The sequence below is a fragment of the Lethenteron reissneri genome, chromosome 46 (assembly GCF_015708825.2).
Source record: "Lethenteron reissneri isolate LAM-NWPU_2019-01 chromosome 46, ASM1570882v1, whole genome shotgun sequence".
Lineage (NCBI taxonomy): Eukaryota > Metazoa > Chordata > Hyperoartia > Petromyzontiformes > Petromyzontidae > Lethenteron > Lethenteron reissneri.
In genome coordinates, this window is record NC_083824.1 from 11,475,129 (window position 1) to 11,493,430 (window position 18,302).

General features: G+C 52.1%; 1 protein-coding gene across 1 annotated transcript; it reads left to right on the forward strand.

The window, feature by feature from the left end:
- Positions 1 to 1,134: 1,134 nt before the first annotated feature.
- On the forward strand, positions 1,135 to 18,210 carry LOC133354279 (ras-related protein Rab-8A-like). The gene is made up of 8 exons (XM_061570996.1): positions 1,135 to 1,320; positions 6,276 to 6,336; positions 8,138 to 8,198; positions 9,131 to 9,208; positions 9,686 to 9,775; positions 10,807 to 10,872; positions 11,701 to 11,751; positions 12,529 to 18,210. Exons 1-8 carry the CDS (start codon positions 1,197 to 1,199, stop codon positions 12,619 to 12,621), a joined length of 624 nt encoding a protein of 207 aa, XP_061426980.1. The 5' UTR covers positions 1,135 to 1,196; the 3' UTR covers positions 12,622 to 18,210.
- The last annotated feature ends 92 nt before the right edge of the window (positions 18,211 to 18,302 follow it).

Below are 18,302 nucleotides of genomic sequence, written 5' to 3' on the forward strand. Positions count from 1 at the left end.
ACCCTCTGAACTGACACGGACCCTGTGTTATAATCTAGAGGTAAAACCCTCTGACCTGACACTGACCCTGTGTTATAATCTAGAGGTAAAACCCTCTGACCTGACACTGATGCTGTGTTATAATCTAGAGGTAAAACCCTCTGACCTGACACTGATGCTGGGTTATAATCTAGAGGTAAAACCCTCTGACCTGACACTGATGCTGGGTTATAATCTAGAGGTAAAACCCCTCTGACCTGACACTGACCCTGTGTTATAATCTAGAGGTAAAACCCCTCTGAGCTGACACTGATGCTGGGTTATAATCTAGAGGTAAAACCCCTCTGAGCTGACACTGATGCTGGGTTATAATCTAGAGGTAAAACCCTCTGACCTGACAGTGATGCTGGGTTATAATCTAGAGGTAAAACCCTCTGAACTGACACGGACCCTGTGTTATAATCTAGAGGTAAAACCCTCTGACCTGACACTGACCCTGTGTTATAATCTAGAGGTAAAACCCTCTGACCTGACACTGATGCTGTGTTATAATCTAGAGGTAAAACCCTCTGACCTGACACTGATGCTGGGTTATAATCTAGAGGTAAAACCCTCTGACCTGACACTGATGCTGGGTTATAATCTAGAGGTAAAACCCCTCTGACCTGACACTGACCCTGTGTTATAATCTAGAGGTAAAACCCCTCTGAGCTGACACTGATGCTGGGTTATAATCTAGAGGTAAACCCCCTCTGAACTGACACTGACCCTGTGTTATAATCTAGAGGTCAACCCCTCTGAACTGACACTGACCCTGTGTTATAATCTCGAGGTAAAACCCTCTGAGCTGACACTGACCCTGTGTTATAATCTAGAGGTAAAACCCTCTGACCTGACACTGACCCTGTGTTATAATCTAGAGGTAAAACCCCTCTGACCTGACACTGACCCTGTGTTATAATCTAGAGGTCAACCCCTCTGAACTGACACTGACCCTGTGTTATAATCTAGAGGTCAACCCCTCTGAACTGACACTGACCCTGTGTTATAATCTAGAGGTAAAACCCTCTGAACTGACACTGACCCTGTGTTATAATCTAGAGGTAAAACCCCTCTGACCTGACACGCCCCTCGAGTGACCACGCCCCGCGTGACGTCACGCGCCACCCGGAAGTGGAGGCTCGCGCTGTTGGTGGGCGTGCGACAGAGAAGGCAACATGGCCAAGAGCTACGATTGCCTCTTCAAGCTGCTGCTCATCGGGGACAGCGGCGTGGGCAAGACCTGCGTGCTCTTCAGGTTCTCCGAGGACGCCTTCAACTCCACGTTCATTTCCACCATCGGTGGGTCGCGGCCGGTCGGCCAGGGAATCGCGTGGAGGTCGCATCTTGGTCCTCGGTTGTTCGGGGTTACGATCGCTGTATGGCGGCGGCGGCGGTGTCGGTGGGGCAGGGCGGGTGAGTTAAAGTTTGGATGAACTCGACCCCGGCTTGGGATTGTTCAAAGTAAGTGGGTTTAAACTGCTGTTGGTTGGTCCATAGCGAGTGATGGTGGTGGTGTGTGAGACCAAATGGGCGTTGTAAGTTATTGGTGGGCGAGTTTTGTGAGGTTAAGCGAAACTTTGGATGAACTTTGTCCCGGCCTGGTAACGTTCAAAGTAAGTGGATTTAAACTGCCCTTGGCTGGCCGATGGCGAGAGGCGCTTGTGTGGGAGAGAGAGAGAGAGAGGACAATGGATGTGCAGTGTTGGTGAGTGAGTCAGAGGTTAAGCAAAACTTTGGACGAACTTGGTCCCGGCCTGGTAACGTTCAAAGTAAGTGAATTAAACCGTCTCCGCCACAGCTGGTTAGCTGGTGGCGAGAGATTGGGGGGTGGCACGGTGGTTGTCAATGGACGCAAGTTAATTTGTGGGTCTGAGTGTGAGTGAGGGTGGAGGGGGGGGTCGTAAAGTGGTGGATGAACGCTGCCCCGGCCTGGTAATGTTCAGAACAAATCGCGTGGTGGGGTGGCGCTTGATGGTGAAGCCTGGCCTGGTTGTTGGTGTCTGTGGTGGATGTGTGGGTGGGTGAGAGTGGGGAGAGGAAGTGAAACTGAGGGTGGACGCACCTCCGGCTTGGTCGCCTTCAATCTGGAGCTATCATTGCCGTCACCGGCGGTGAGTGGCGGCTGGTGATGAGAGAGAATACGTTTGTGGGGGTTTTTGTGCGGATGAAAGTTCTGTTTCGTGTGTGTGTGGAGTGGGGGTCGGTAGCGGTTAGCGCTGCGCTACGAACCCGGCGACCCGAGTTCGATTCCCGCTCACAGGCCAACACCAGTGACGAATATTTGAACTGGTCCTGGGCCTCCCCTAGGTTGACTCAGCCTCAAATGAGTACCGGGTGAGATGTGTAAACATCGCCACTGGGGAGACAAAGGCGGCCGGGCGTGGTCCTGGCCACCCACCCCCTCGTGTGCCGTGCCGGCCTTAATAGGTGCTCGCTAACAGCACTTGCCGTAACAGTCTGGTAAGGACTATACGGGGAATCTTTGTCTCTGGGGGTCGAGGTACGTGTTGAAGTCTGGCTGGACTTTGTCCCGGCATACTAACGTTCTAAGATATGCTTAAGTGTGGGCGGCGGTGGCTTTTAATTAATTCCGTACTTCAGGGCCCAGGCGAACCACGTTAAACAGCTGACCTTAACCACGTTTAGTCTTCACGACAACGCTAATGATGACGTCGTGTTAAGTATTATACAGCATGACGAATGCACTGGGACCCATCATATTTAGCAGGGAGGGCGCTCCTTTGCCTATAAACGTTTGGCAGTTCCACCAGCATGGGTTCAGTGTCGCGCTGAATGCCAAGTGAGACACTTGACTTTGGAAATCGGTCCAGAGTTCGGCTGGCTGCGTGGAACCACCGCTGCAGGAATTCTGCGCTCTTATTAAGTCCGTGGCACCCGATAGGATGTTGTAGGTGGGGGGACGGATCTGTTATTTTTGTTATTCGCCCGACATTAGATCGTCTCCAAGATCTTTTGCCGAGGCAATGGGAAAACAGCTGTCGCAGCGCTCCTGTGACCACCCTGGGGAGCGGTGGTGCAGCGGTTAGCGCTACGCTGCGCTACCAACCCGGCGACCCGAGTTCGATTCCCGCTCACGGCCAACACCGGTGACGATTGTCTGAGCCGGTAATGGGCCTCCCCTGGGTCGACTCGGCCTTCAATGAGTACCTGGTGCGGTGTGTAAAAAAAAATTGCCACTAGGGAGACAAAGGTGGTCGCGCGTGGTGCTGGCCACCCACCTCCTCGTGTACCGTTGCAGCCAACATAGGTGCCCGCTAACAGCACTTACCCCAACAGTCTGTTACAGGCTGTATGGGGGATCTTTGTCTTTGATGTGACCCCGTACACCCCCCCCCCCCCCCCGCTGTGCGGGGTCACAGCAGTACCGGTCACTTCTGACCCTTGGCGCTTTCTTCAGTAATGATGGCAAATTACTTTGGAGCGTCTTTTTCTTGTTTGCGATTTCTTGTGCGTACACACAGAGCCCTCTCAACACTTTGCCCGTGGCAAGTGACCGGAAGGTTTTGCTTTGCTCCGTTGAACAGTTTGATTACAGCTCTTGGTCAGGTCAGGAAGATTATAGTTTCGTCTGAAAGGTTGTTGTTCGGAGTCCTATATATTTACACACATCCCCAAGATCGTCACTTGAGATGAAACATCTCATTTGCAAGCGTGTCCTGGGCGTCAAGTTTTCAGTTTCATTTATTTGGTATAGCCCTGTGAGCCAATCGGCTCTTGAATCGGGTGCAACCGCAACAAACAAGAAACAAAAACATGAACAAAAAACATCTTAAAGTGACTATGTGACTATGTGCAAGCAGAAAATCCAAGAAAAAGCACCGTACACCAACACTGTGTGCAAAAATCCCAGTGGGATGCAAGTCAAACAACAACTTAGATTAAGGCCATCAGTCTCACTCAGTACTACAACAAACAAACATGGCCAAACCAAAAAAAGTGACACATACCTCGCAAGTCCGCAATGACAACGACAAAGATCCTCTATATAGCCTCAACAGTCTGTTGGGGCAAGTGCTGTGAGCGAGCACCTATGAAGGCCGGCATGGTATATGAGGGGGTTGGTGGCCAGTATCACGCCCGACCGCCTTTGTCTCCCTAGTGGCGATGTTTACACACCTCACCAGGTACTAATTTGAGGCTGAGTCGACCTAGGGACGTACACATACTCATGCACGCTCGCGCGCATACAAATACAACTCACACACACGCGCACTCACACAGCAAACATGGAATGACACGTATGCAAATGATTCAAATGTGCAACGTATACAGTATGTACGTTTGTGTAATGAACATTGCACACAGTCCAACACACAAAAAATGCCACTGCTGTTCGTATATAATGCACTCTGGCTGTCACAATAGCAGATGCTGTACAAGAGTTGTATATTTTAGTCTGGGAGATCGTTTCATGTTATACTTCCACTCGTTTACCCAGGAAAGCCTCACAGAATCTCAAGACTCGTCTTCAGGAGGGTCCTGCCAAGTTTTTGCAGTAGGGGGACGATGTTGCTGCTGTATGTGATCCCAATTGAGAAATTTGCAGGCGATTTCTCAGCATTGGGATGTAGTTTGGCCAATGTCGGCTTCAATGCATGTATATCTATTTGTTTTATCTATGGGAGAAAACCGGGCAACTCTGAGGAAACCCACGCAGAACAGGGGAAGATACAAACTCCATGCTGAGAGGTGCCCGAGATGGGAGTCGAACCCAGGCCCTTCTTGCTGCGGGGCACGAGGTGTCACCGCTGCGCCGCCTTTACACCCCGCCCAAATGGTGGCAGGGCTAGTGTGCGCGTGTCTCTGCGAGTCCAAGGTCCAGTATCGAGGAGCCCACCCTCGCATCCACCGCTGGTGAGGTCACTCGGCGGTGAGCTACGCGCAGGGGAGAGCGACATGACAACGCGTTCCATCCGAAGGTTGAACCGGCTATTATCTGGCATTTATCCCCAGCCATGCTCGGTCCACTGATCACAACCCCGCCACGTCAATCATTCACCCAGCACCTGCGCCCGAGCTGAATTCATGGTCGTCGAATTAAATAAGCGAGACAATTCACCGGCTTCACGTATCAGTCGTAACAAAAAAAGTCGCTATTACGCATTTCGTCAACCACACGGCCCTCTGGGAGTGCGTAATTCCAGCGACGTTGGCCTCGGCACCCTCATCACGGTCTGAATTAGGTGCTCGCATACAGCGGTTGCCCCAACAGTCTGTTAAGGCTATAAGGGGGGATTTTGGTCTTTGTATGTGTGCACGTGTGTGTGTGCGTGTGTGTGTGCGCGTGTGTGTGTGTGCGTCATCAGGGGGAGCATAAGTGCAGCGGTTAGCGCACTACACGACGAACCCAATGGCTCGAGTTCAGTTCCCACTCACGGCCAACACCGGTGACAATTATCTGAACCGGTCTTGTGCCTCCCCTAGGTCGACTCAGCCTCAACTGAGTACATGGTGCAATGTGAAAACATCACCACTGGGGAGACAAAGGCGGCCGGGTGTGGTGCTGGCCACCCACCCCCTCGTCTAGTGTGCCGGCCTTCATACGTGCTCGCAAACAAGACTTGCCCCAAAAGTCACGTAAAAGCTATATTTGTTGTTTGTCAGTGGGAATGTCCGTGTGTGTGTGTGTGCTGAGTGTGCATTGTGGGGTTCCTCCACTGACTCACTTGGCGGTTTGTACTCTGACCACTTCACTGGTCACATCAGGCTGCGTCCCATCGCTCCTCTGTCTGCCGTGCTCCCAGTTTCCCCGTGCCCGGCACGGCGGCGACGCAGCGGGGGAACGCGTTCTCCGCTTGTCGCAAAGGTTCGCGGTTCAAACCCAGCGGCCGCCCTGGTTATTCCTGCGGTGTTTAACAACCGTTACAGGAATAATACTAAGACGGGCTGTCTGCATCACGGTGGACGTTAAAGGACCCGTGTCGTCATTAGCTAATTACTGAATGGGGATCACACACACATCACCGATCATCGCCCCCAACTGGCCGACTAATTCCTGCTTGCAGGCAAGGTGCCGAGTCACCATGGGCCACACAGGAACAGCTGCCGCGGGGGGTTGTTGCCCCCCTATTGAATGCGAGTGAGATGGGATGCGGCGGTAAGTCGCCGATCGTGCACGTGCAGCGCGCTCCGAGACGCGGCGGCGGCGCTTACAGGAGGGCGCCGCGCTACCCACCACATGATCGTTGCCCGCTGTCTAACGAGGCGCGCGCGCTCTGTTTTGTGTCCACCAGGAATTGATTTCAAAATCCGCACAATAGACCTCGACGGAAAAAAGATCAAGCTGCAGATATGGTAACGATCCTGCGCTCCTCTTCGTCTGCTTACCCGCTTGATACTGCTGCTGCTGCTTCTGCTGTCATTCAGTGCCGTCAAATCACGTCATTGGCACCGTTTGGTACGCGCGCTGCCGTCCTCGTAGCGCAGGGCGATCGTTGCCAAGGAAGGTGCCGCAGCGTTTCGCAGACACGGTCTGCGGTCGTTTAACAGTCGGGGCGATATTGCTGTGCATTTCCCAATTGAGTGTTTTGTGGCTGAATTTCCATATTGGGAAAATTTTGGCCATAGTGTTTTGTAGACGATGCGTCCGCAATATTAACCAGGGCTGCCTTCTGGACTTGAACCGTGAACCTCTTTAACCAGTCTTACAAGGCGCTGCCGCTGGGCCAAGTCACTGCCCAATTAATTCATGGGCACCTAGTGAAGAAGCCGGATCAGGTGACACTGTCATTCTGACTTCCTGCAGTTTCCTGAAGATGGCCGATGCATTTCAAGGCTGAGTCAACCTAGGGGGGAGGCCCGTGACCGGTTCAGATATTCGTCACCGGTGTTGAGGCTGTGAGCGGGAATAGAACTCGGGTCGCCGGGGATCATAGCGTGGCGCGGGAGCCACTGCTCCAACGCTCCCCACAAACGTAATGAATCACAATTGTTATGAATCACACTGCACAATAATAATATAAATACACACAGTGCCAAGTATTGTCTGGCCCAGTGACTGTGCAACATCGCTCGCAACTGGTTAACTCCTCCTGGCAGAAGTAGACAGAGCGACTGTTGTCTTCCTCCAGCAAACAGAGAAGATATCTTCACTGGGCATAGTGTGTGAGTCACTGTGTGCAAATGTCATCAATTCTCCTGGCACTCGGGGCCAAAGGGTCGTCACATGGGTGCCCTCTGGCCGTACATTCTGCGGAGTAAATAAGACAAAGTAAACAATCTACAATGGTACCTCACTGCTAGGCATGGCAGTTACCAGATTGCATTTCTTTAAATCCGATTGGAGATGCCACGGTGGAGTAAGCGGTCAGCAGCACACTGGACTTGCGATCCAGAGGCCGCCGTTTCAATTCCATCTCCCGGCAACGCGGCAGTTGAAACATTGGGGGCGAGTTTCTTAACTCCCGCCACACCTCCTCTGTCCGCCCAGCAGAATCAGAATACGTGTATTTATTTTTATGTGTTGGAGGAATCCGATGAGCTATAAAGATATTTTTTTTACAGGTGTCCAGTTAAGCAGTGTAAATGGGTGATGGGCGCAGTTGACCAGTAGTTCCTGTGTGATGGGGTAAAGTGTGGGTACGCCTCTTCCAGCACACCTGGTAAACGTGGAAGAGTAGGCCAAGTACCACTGCTCCAGTGTTGTAGGCCCTTCCGCCAGCAGTGGTGTGAGGAGGCAACTGCGGGGCTGCACCTTTACCTTGCTCACCTCGCTCTTAGACTCACTCTAGAGGCGAGTACCTGGTCTGTTGTGTAAACACGAGCACTGGGGAAACAAAGGCAGCTGGGTGTGGCTTTTGCCACACCTACACACCTACCTCTTATGTGCCGTTCTGGCCTTTATAGGTGGTCGTTACATCACGTAGCGCAACAGTCTGTTCAGGCAATATGGGGGATCTTTTTATTTGTGTGTCTATGAGTGTGTGAGACCGTGTGTCTGTGTGTCGGTGAGTGTAACTACTCCGGGTGTGGTGCTGGCCACCCACCCCCTCGTGTGCATGGCCGGCCTTCATAGGCGCTTGCTTAACAGCACTTGCTCTGACAGTCTGTTCAGGCTATACGAGGGATCTTTGTAACTGTGGTCAATTTCTTGCAGGGACACCGCGGGCCAGGAGAGGTTTCGTACCATCACGACGGCGTACTACAGGGGAGCAATGGTGTGTGTGTACGTGTGTGTGTGTGTACTTGTGTGTATGCGTGTGTACGTGTGTATGCGTGTTCGTGTGTACGTGTGTGTGTGTGTGAGCGCGTGTGTGCTTACTTACTTGTTTCATGCCTTAAGCACCCAGGTTGCCCTTGCAATGGAGACGACGTTTCACGTCTCAATGTGTTTTAATTTAATCTCCTGGTTAATTCGTAATAATAATTGAGAGCGCTTTATATCGGTGCTATCGTTTTCCGCGTGGGGCGATGATCACGCAGGAAGGTGCTGCTGTGTCGTTTCACAGTATGGGGGCAATGATTGCGGCTGTGTGTAATGGCAATTGAGTAATTCACACGGTCATTTTTCGTTATTTTAGATTTGTACCGGTACCGCACCGCCAGCATACGATGGCCTCCTACTCGTTTATAGAATGATGCCACAGGATCGTTATTGTTCACCGTGAAGCAGACAGCGCGTTAGAGTCAATAGGGTAAAATACGCACCGCAGTAATAACCAGGGCGGTCTGCTGGTGTGGAACCACGAACCTCTGCCCCAAGTGCCCCCCACCGCTGGGCCGTGTAGTGGCAGCCGCCTGATGGTTTTCGTTACGACGGCTGCGCTGCGCATCGCCGGGGTCCCAACGCTTTCCCAGCTCTGGTCGATTAGAGTCAAAGCACCGGCCCCCGTCCGTTCGTCTGTAACTTACCGAAAACCGGCCTACGGGGGGCAGGGGGGGGGGACGGCATGCCGCTTCCAGCGAGCCTGGTGTGAGATCGTAACCGTCGTCGTTATCGCTTTTGAAATTCTTCCAAGGACGCACATGTTCTGGAGCGCGAGCGTCATGGAATCCATGCACGTGCCTGATTGTTCTTCCTCGTGTGCGTCGCCGCCGTGTGTTTGGCGCCCCGGCTGTGCCTGCACGCGCGCCGTTGTCGTCCCGCCAGGGGATCATGCTGGTGTACGACATCACCAGCGAGAAGTCATTCGAGAACATCAAGAACTGGATCAGAAACATCGAGGAGGTTCGCTTCTAATTCCTGCTGCTGTTATTACTGCGGCTGCTACTACTGCTGCTATGATTGCTGCTGCTACGACTATTGCTGCTACTGCTGCTTTTACTACTGCTGTTAGCACTAATACTGCTGTTACTACTGCTGCTACTGCTACTACTGCTGCTGTTATTACTGCGGCTGCTACTACGACTATTGCTGCTACTGCTGCTTTTACTATTGCTGTTGTTAGCACTAATGCTGCTATTACTACTGCTGCTACTGCTGCTACTGCTGCTACTGCTGCTACTGCTGCTGTTGCTGCTTCTGTTGGTGCTTGTGTAGCTGCTGCTGGAGCCGGCCGCATTCACTTGGCGAGCGCCGGAATTTCTGGCATGTTTTAAAAAAATCTGTCTCACTGCATTTCTTCTGTCTCTCGTTCTCGCTCTCTCTCGCTCACATTCTCTCCCTCACTTTCACTCACACGCTCTCTCTCGCTCTCTCTCCCAGCATGCCTCGGCGGACGTCCAGAAGATGGTTCTGGGCAACAAGTGTGACATGAACGATCGGCGGCAGGTGACCAAGGAACGCGGCGAGAAGGTACGCGACGGCGGCGTCCCTAGGGCCGCCAGGCCGCTGGGCCCGTAACGTGCCGACCCGGTTCTCGATGCAGCCACGACCCCCCGTCACCACCCCCCACCCCCCGCGCTACGTGAGCGTGCGTCTCCTCGCCATGGACCCCCTTCCCCTGTCTCTTCCTCTCCCCTGCCCACAGCTCAAGGGAAGCGACTGTAATTCCCAACTCGGGTGCCTCTCTCTCTGTGGCGTCTGTGTGTTCTCTCTCTCCCCCTGGTCTGCGTGGGTTTCCTCCCGGACTCTCCGGTTTCCTCCCTCGTGTGGCTATGAGCCGCTTGAAATGAAGTCACGGGCCGAAGGTTGTCCCAACGCTGGTGAAATGTTACTTGATTTGTGCAGGGGTGATAATCAAATCGCCCTGTTCAGCAACGCTATTATGGGGGCAGCGGAGTGGTGGCAGCGCAGTGGAAACACCTGTGCCTCGTAGCAAGAAAAGCCTGGGTTCAATTCCCAGCTCGGGTGCCTTCCTGTGTGGAGTTGGTATATTCCCTCCCTGTTCTGCATGGGCTTCCTCTGGCTTCTCCAATTTCCTCTCGCAGCTTGAAACCCCGCACCATGTAACTGGTGTTGGCTAAACAACTATTCACAGGTGACAAATCACCCGTGCCCCGAACCCAGTGGGATCTCGTTTGGCCGCCTAGAAATCCTCCGAAATTGTTTTTTTTGTTCCATCTCCCATCGTCTCTGTCGGAGCTTCGGATCCGCACTCCGATCACTCGCCCTTTTGGTTAGGCCCATTCCGTTACTTTTCCATCGGCACTCCACCAACACCCTGCTCACTGCCGTCTCTTTATTCGCATCACTTTGCTCCCGGGCCGCCTTCAATAACCGCCCTAGGTTCGCGCACTCTGTTTCCTCCGTTGCGGTGTCCCCGCGACCGATAGCTGTGCCCGTATCTTCTTCACTTTCATCGCGAGCTTGGCCGTTGGAATTCGGCCATCGCGGTGTTGTTGAAACGGGAGGCTCGACGCGCTCTCGACATCTTTGCTCCGCAGTTGGCGGAGGACTACAACATCCAGTTCATGGAGACGAGCGCCAAGGCCAGCATCAACGTGGAGGAGGTACGCAGAACGGCAGAACGCGCCAAGACACCTCGATGCGCGTGCCGTGCCGTGCGTGCTCTGTGCCGGGGCAGGCGCAGTCTCTGTGGCATTCAGTTGGGCGACGTAACGAAATTGAGTTTGTGTGATCCATGGAGCTGCATCCCGCTTCGTTTACATCTCATCTTGCATTTCATCTCAACACACTACGAAAGGGGGCACCCCCCCCAGTGGCAGCTGTCGTTTCTGTGCGAGACACAAGGTGACGAGGCACCTGGCTTACGAGAGGGCATTAGTCCACCAGGAGGTGTGATGTTTTTAATTTGGCTAGTTTGAACCGTAACGCAGGCACACAGTGGCCTACTCGTTTTGAAATACCACGCGCATAATATCTTCTGCTTAACAGGGTGGTCTGCCAGATTCGAACTTCTGCAACAAGTGGCTACCACTGAGCCACGAGTGGTTACTTTCAAGTTAAAGTTTGTTTCGAAATAGCAGCACGCGATGGTGCGCTGCACACCAACGGCAGGGCGGCTCGACTCCCATCCGTGTGCCCTGTGTTCGTGTCATGTGACCACCACATTGCATGTACAATGCTCTCAGCCTTTTCTAGACCATCTCGGAATAGCCGAACGTGTGACCGAATCACTGTTCAGACCACCAACCCGGGACTTAGAAATGTGGTCGTGTTACTGCCACGGTTACGAATGTGTATAATGATATATGTTGTATTTCAAATTGGATTTATAAATGTCACTCGGGAGTGGTAATTGAATGTACGCTGCAGGAATGTTTATCTCTCTCTTACTTAATTCTCGTCCGCATCCCTTTGTTTTGTTGTCCCATAAGGCGTTTTTTACACTGGCCAGAGAAATCAAAGCGAAAATGGACAAAAAGATGGTGAGTGTTGTTTAGTCTATACTACTTTACATGATTATTATAGTTATTGCATGTTATCATTACACGTGTTTACCCACAGAAGCCTCGGCAGAGTCCTTTGTTAAGGACGGTCCTGCCAAATGTTCCTAGTAGGATGCAATGTTGTTGCTGCTGCTGTGTGCGATTCCAGTTGCGTAATTTGCAGGTGATATATCAGCATTGGGATGTTTTGTACCGATACCGGTTACATTGTGGGTGTGTGTTTAGCTATGAGAGGGAACCGAATAACCTGGGGGAAACCCATGCAGAACAGGGGGAGAACATACAAACTCCACTCACTCGCATGCCCAAAGAAGACAAAGATCCCCCGTACAGCCGGAACAGATTTTTGGAGCCAGTGCTGTCAGCGAGCACCTATGAAGGCCGGCACACACACGTGGGAGTGGGTGGCTGGCACCACACCCGGCCTCCTTTGTCTAGCAAGTGGCGATAATTACTCGGTTGAGGCCGAGTCGACGTAGGGGAGGCCCAAAATCGATTAATAGAATTGTGACCGGTGTTGGCCGTGAGCGGGAATCAAACTCGGGTCGCCGGGTTCATCGCATAAGTGTAGCGCTTACCGCTACACTTATGCTCCCATACGCACATTCGCGCACTGTGCAGAACAAAGACACACTCTCACACGCACGCCCTTACAGACACAACAGACGTTCTCGCGCTGCGAGGCACGAGTGGTTACCACCGCACTGACGCCGCCGACGGATTCTGCTTCTCCTTGTTGTCGTTCTGTTTCCGCAGGAGGGGAACACTGCGGCGGAAAACAACTCGGTGCAGATCACGAACGCGTCGCACTCGAAGAAGAGCAGCTTCTTCCGCTGCGCCCTGCTGTAGGCGCCGGCGACGTTGAGACGGCGCGCGGCGACGACGGCGCCGACCCCGCGACCTCCACCATCGCCGCCCCCGCTTCGGACGCTGGGGGTGGGGGGGGCCCGCAAGCTGTGGAGAGCGTACTTTTCACGCGGCGAAAGGAATGAGGCCTCGACGTTTTGCAGACTCTTTCTAACCCTCGGCCCCTCCCGTTTTTTTGTACGGGAAAAGAGAAAGAGCAGCGACGTAGATTCTCGCGGGATTTTTTTTACGCTGTTCGCTAGCAATGCGATTTTTAACCAAACGGGACTTTTCTAATTTACGTGCGGGCCATCATCGGCTATCGCGCGACCGCGAATTTGTTATTCGGACAAAATTCGTGTTTATATTTAATAGCAGCTCGTTCTTAACGCACCAAACGGCCGCCAGTTACTTACCACTCGCGATTCCATGGGCGCGTCTTTGGGCGCGACCGTCGTTCTGATGAAACTGAAGCCGCGTCGAGCCGACACTAGCAGAGCGCTCTGTGCCGCTTGCGCTTAACAGTTTAATCTCGCCTCGCTGGCACTGTCGTAACCGCTTGGCAACCGCCGATCTCATGCTCCCAAACGCTCGAAAACGGCCCCGGGAATGCACGGGCGAGCGATCGCGTCTCCTGTCCCGATGCGCCGCGGCGCGGCTGCATCGCCCCGCATCGCGGTGCAGCGTTCTCCTTTATTCCCAAAACGTTCATTGCACGTTCCCCGAATCTGACCACGTTGCCCCCACCGTCGCTGCCGCTCGGGAGTAAGGGAGGCGATTTGGCAGAGTAAACGATCGGCTCGGCTGTGCACGCGCATCGCCCAAACAGCCACGATAACGACCCCAACAATAACTTTTTGCATTATGAATTCGGATTCATATCTAACAGAAAGAGGGCCCTTGCCTATAAATATCCGGCAGTGCACCGGCCTGACTGCTGATGAGACACTGGATGTCAAAACCTGTTTAAGCAGTACTGCTGAGAATATATCCCTCCCAGAAGGAAGGCCGTGGGATGTGTAAGACTAATGGGCTGTGTAGTGAAGAAAAAAAGATGACATTTTTACATATGGAGAGACCAATATGGGAAGTGCATCCGCGCATCGAACCAGGAGACGCTGCCCTTCGTGGATTTGGGCCTCTTGCAGAGACGTGCGGCACGTGCTGCCCTTCTTGACGCCGTTGCATATCGGAGCGCTTTAACAACGTGATAAGCGACTTGCATAGCATGTTGTCGTCTCGGCACATTCTGAAAGGGGCACCCCAGCGGCAGCTCTGCACCAGCACCTGCCCTGCAAGCGGGTGTCAGTCCGCCAGCAGGGCGCGACGATGGCCGCTTCGTCCGGTCCCGGTTTTGTAACATACTCGTGCAAGGGAACCCTGCTGCTGTGTGGAGATACTGAGCTTGCAATTTGCTTCTTATCGGCGGTGTCACAAGAGCAAGATCCGTCCGCTTCCCGCACCGCCTGGCGCTGCAGATCTCTGTGCTGAAATCTTTAACGCAAATGCTTTTACGAGGGTTATGAGCAGAATGCTGTTCTGGGAATTATTTTTGCGCGCCACATCCATCCATCTCGCCTTATTTTGTGCTCGCGCTGCTTGTAACACCTTTTTGTACGATGACGAGAATATGGAATATATCACTGTATTCCAATCTAGGATGATGATGATGATGGATATGCGTACGTTGTACTCTAGTCATAGTGCCTTATGCCGATAGTCCCTGCTCCGAGGCAGCCTCACGGCAATCCCGAAAATATCGAGTGGGAGATTTAATCCTTGCTCCAACCGATTTAATTTTGAGCATTCCGATTCGCGTTTACAGCGCGCTCCGTTCCGGGCCGCTAGAGCCAATGAGACTCGTTCTCGCGAGTCCTCGCCATCAACGTCTCTCTCTCTCCCGTCGCGATGGCGGGAGAGATTGTCGAAGGAGACATTACGGCGTCCCAGCACAAAGCTGGGTTCAGTTCGTCATTACGGACACGGCGACATCGTTCGCTGAAGTCGTTGTGACAACGAACTTCACTGAACACGGAGGCTTTCGTAGCCAATGTTACGATTCACAGTTGATTTATTTGGTTTAGGCCACGTAATGACCGGGTCATTTGTGCTGATAAGATCCCTCTGCCATCTGACACAGCCAAACATTGAATTGATACGTGGTGCACAAGCGCTTCAGGACACACCGGTTGTTATCGTTTCACTCGCTCACCTGTTAATTTTAAGAACAATTCTCACTTTGCTAAATATTGTTGTACACATGACCATTTAATCCAGTTTTGGCCATGTCCAGTCGTGTAGGGGCCTTAACGACACATTTGGCCAGATAGCTACATGGCCTGATCCTACTTGAATGGGTTGGGGGGGGGGGGGGTGAATTGGTGAACGCGGAAGAAACAAGAGCGTGGTGGTGGGTCGCGAGGACCAGAGTTTAGGAAACCGTGGTTTTAAATGTTGGCAGCGCATACGTCGTTAGGATAATGAAATGCTGTCTCCCCTCCCCCCATAACCCTGTGTTGTTTACTTGGGTGTAGGTTTGCTGTACTGTGTTATGGGAACGTGAATAGTCTGATTCACATGAATGACATGCAAATACGAATTGTATTATTGTTACGCTTGTTTACCCCGGGAAAGCCTCACCGAGTCTCAGACTCTTTCAGGAGGGTCCTGCCAAGTTTCTTCCTGTAGGGGGCAACATTTTGCTGTATTTTTCCCCAATAAGTAAATTTGCGCTGTATTTTTATAATTAGGCAAATTTTGCCCCCATGACGCTGGTACGCAAAGGCCTACGCTTCTTCTAATGTGACGTAACTCGAGGGGATATTTAACATCCACTGTGAGTGAAGCGGACGGCACCTAGTATTTTGCGGATGAGAAACACCGCAGTATTTGCCAGGGCGGCCTGCCAGGACCAAACCGTGAAGCGCCACCATCGCTCGTGTATTCGACGTAAACATAATAATTGAACCCTCCCAAAGACAAAATTTAAGTGCAATTTACCTTCGTAGTTTAAACTGTTAGTGAATTAAAATCGTGCTCATGACATGGACCTTTATCATTGCAGTTGCCCATCTGTTTAATATATAACGCACACAATCGTTGGGAATGTTGATGGGGAATGGCCGGGCGTGGTATAGCTTTGCGGCTTGTCTCCTGTTCGCGAGGTCAGTATTCGCAAAGGCCCTGTATTAACATTCACAACCGAAATCCAGGATCCGGCCGGGGTGGCTCAGTGGTTGAGTGAGCGGCTCTCAATCGGTAAGGTCATGAGTTCAAACCCTGGTTGGCGGGGGAGGGGGGTGTGTGGGGTGGACTCACGAATCATCGTTATCCCGACCTCCGGTGTCCACATTGGTTGTCCTCTGAAGAGACTCAACCTTGCCGTAGTAATGTGGAATTTCCATTGGAGGTGAGCGTCGATGCCCGAGTGTTCAACGGAGCAGGAAACGGCTCTTGTCGCTTTTCAACTCGGATCCAGTGGTGGATCGTGCCCCTATGATTCTCATACCTGTCAACCCCTTGTCAGTGCCCTACCTTATTACAGACCAACTCGGACCTTATTGGTCACCCTGTGCCCTTATAAATCTCAACGTTCATCCCACAAAGTCCCATCACAAGAGAGAAACACAAAAATACACTTTTTTGTTTGCTAAAGTTCCCTGTGCAAGGATACGGGTAACCCGTATGGGTTGACGGTTATGGATTATGTTCACTCAATGTTAGAATTGGTCTAGCGCGGGAGGAGTCTGCAACCAAAATAACCAGAAGCGCCTTTTCTCTTTTCGAATTCCTGTAATAAACCCAATATTTCAAGAGGCCCGCAATGCGCTGTGGTGAATACGAGACGGGGTGGGTCCTTTACAAATAACGCAGCGGTCCTTAAGAGCTGCAGGTTTGCGATCCCTTTGCTCTACCACGGCGCGTTGGTTCGTTTATAAATCCGTAAGCCCGCCAGGATCCCAGCAGTATTGACGAGTCTGCAATCGATACGAGCGACACTTTAATTTTCGTGTTTTTTAAAATATACCCAGCGGCAGGAGGACATCCTACGTACTGCGGTAATTTAGCAACGAGAATTTAAATGTGAAATTTTGGGCCAATGCAAGCAAAGGTGGGATTTTCGTCATTAAAAAAAGGCCGCAACAACGTAAGAGTATGTAACAAAAATATACATTTGATTCGTTCCACGCGTGGCTGTCGCTCACGCCGTGCGCGCCTGACATGCACGCACGTGTCACAGCGTTGGTCTCCGTCGTCTTGTTGTTGTTGTTGGCGGTGTCGGTGGCAGTGGTATGGGGGGAGCGGTAGTGTAGCGGTTAGCGCTCTGCGCTACGAACCCGGCGACCCGAGGTTCGATTCCCGCTCAGGGCCGGCACCGGTGACGATTATATCCGAGACGGTCCTGGACCTCCCCCCTAGGTCGACTGAGCCTGAAGTTAGTACGTGGTTGCGATGTGTAGACATCGTCGCTGGGGAGACAAAGGCGGCCGAGCGTGGTTCGGGCCACCCACCCCTCAACAGCACACATCGGTCGCACAAGTCTTCAGCTCGTGCATTTCGCTTAATGTTACAATACGGTGCAGAGCTCGGCCCCCCCCCCCCGTAGGAACCGACTTGGGCGCCGGATGCATGGTTTCCGGTTGTGAATGTTTAAAAAAAATCATTCATATCGAGGCGATGTGCGGGTCCGATACATCGCGTCGTGACGCACGAGTGCAAGGTGCCGTCAACGTGAGCCGAGCCGGTGATGAAAAACAAGGGGGGTGGAAAGATGGGGAACGGCCTCGCTGCCCCAAACCATGCAGGGTCCCACCGAAAGGGGAAATGGTGATTTAGTTTTTTTTTAAGGGGGAAGGGATGATAAGGAGAGAGGGGTAGAACTGAAACAGCTGACGTCAAGAAAATAAAAACAAAAGAGGCGGCCAAAACGACAATTTTTTCTCTCCACCCCTCCGAATCCGGCTGCCGTCAAATCTGCGGGGGTTCTGCCCCTTATCCTCGTTCCCTGTCTCCCGGTTAATGTTGGTACAGGGCATGAAAAATAAGAACTAGTTTTACCCTTTCTGGCACTAAAACAGGTGGTAAGGTGTTCAAACACTAAATAGATACCCTTTGCAAAGATTAAATAAAGTCTGCATTAACCACACGTGCATGTGGTGAACATGCAAACAGACATGCTGTTAACATGTGCATTTTCTTTTAAGTCTCACCAGTGTTAAACATGCATACGTTTTCATCAGAGCATGTTTTTTGACATGTTCACTACAAGTACGTGTGGTTAATGCAGACTTCATTCATTGCAAAGAGTATCTATTTTGTTTGAACATCTTAAGACCTGTTTTATTGCCAGCAAGGGTTAAACATATTATTTGTAATACTTTTGATACTGGCAAAAAGGTTCCATGATATTGATACAGGGCATCTGCAAATACTCTGACCTACGCGAACAAGAGGCGAGCTGCATCGTGATACCACACCTCGCCATGGTACTTGACGCTGCGAGCGAGGGCTGTTCAGTTGCGCCGTTAATTCGCGACGATTCGTCCACGATGCTGTTCATAAGAAACCCCCCATAAACGCAATGCATTTAGAGATTCTGTTCGTCTGTCGAGTGTTAAACACGCGGGGCCACGCGAGGTGCGGGCACGACGATGGGAGGACTGATCCCGTGCAGTGCCGGATGA

Coding starts and splice junctions, on each gene's coding strand:
- LOC133354279 (XM_061570996.1), top strand. CDS start 1,197: ATGGCCAAGAGCTACGATTGCCTCTTCAAGCTGCTGCTCATCGGGGAC. Junction 9,776..10,806: donor CCAAGGAACGCGGCGAGAAG/GTACGCGACGGC, acceptor TTTGCTCCGCAG/TTGGCGGAGGACTACAACAT. Junction 11,752..12,528: donor CGAAAATGGACAAAAAGATG/GTGAGTGTTGTT, acceptor CTGTTTCCGCAG/GAGGGGAACACTGCGGCGGA.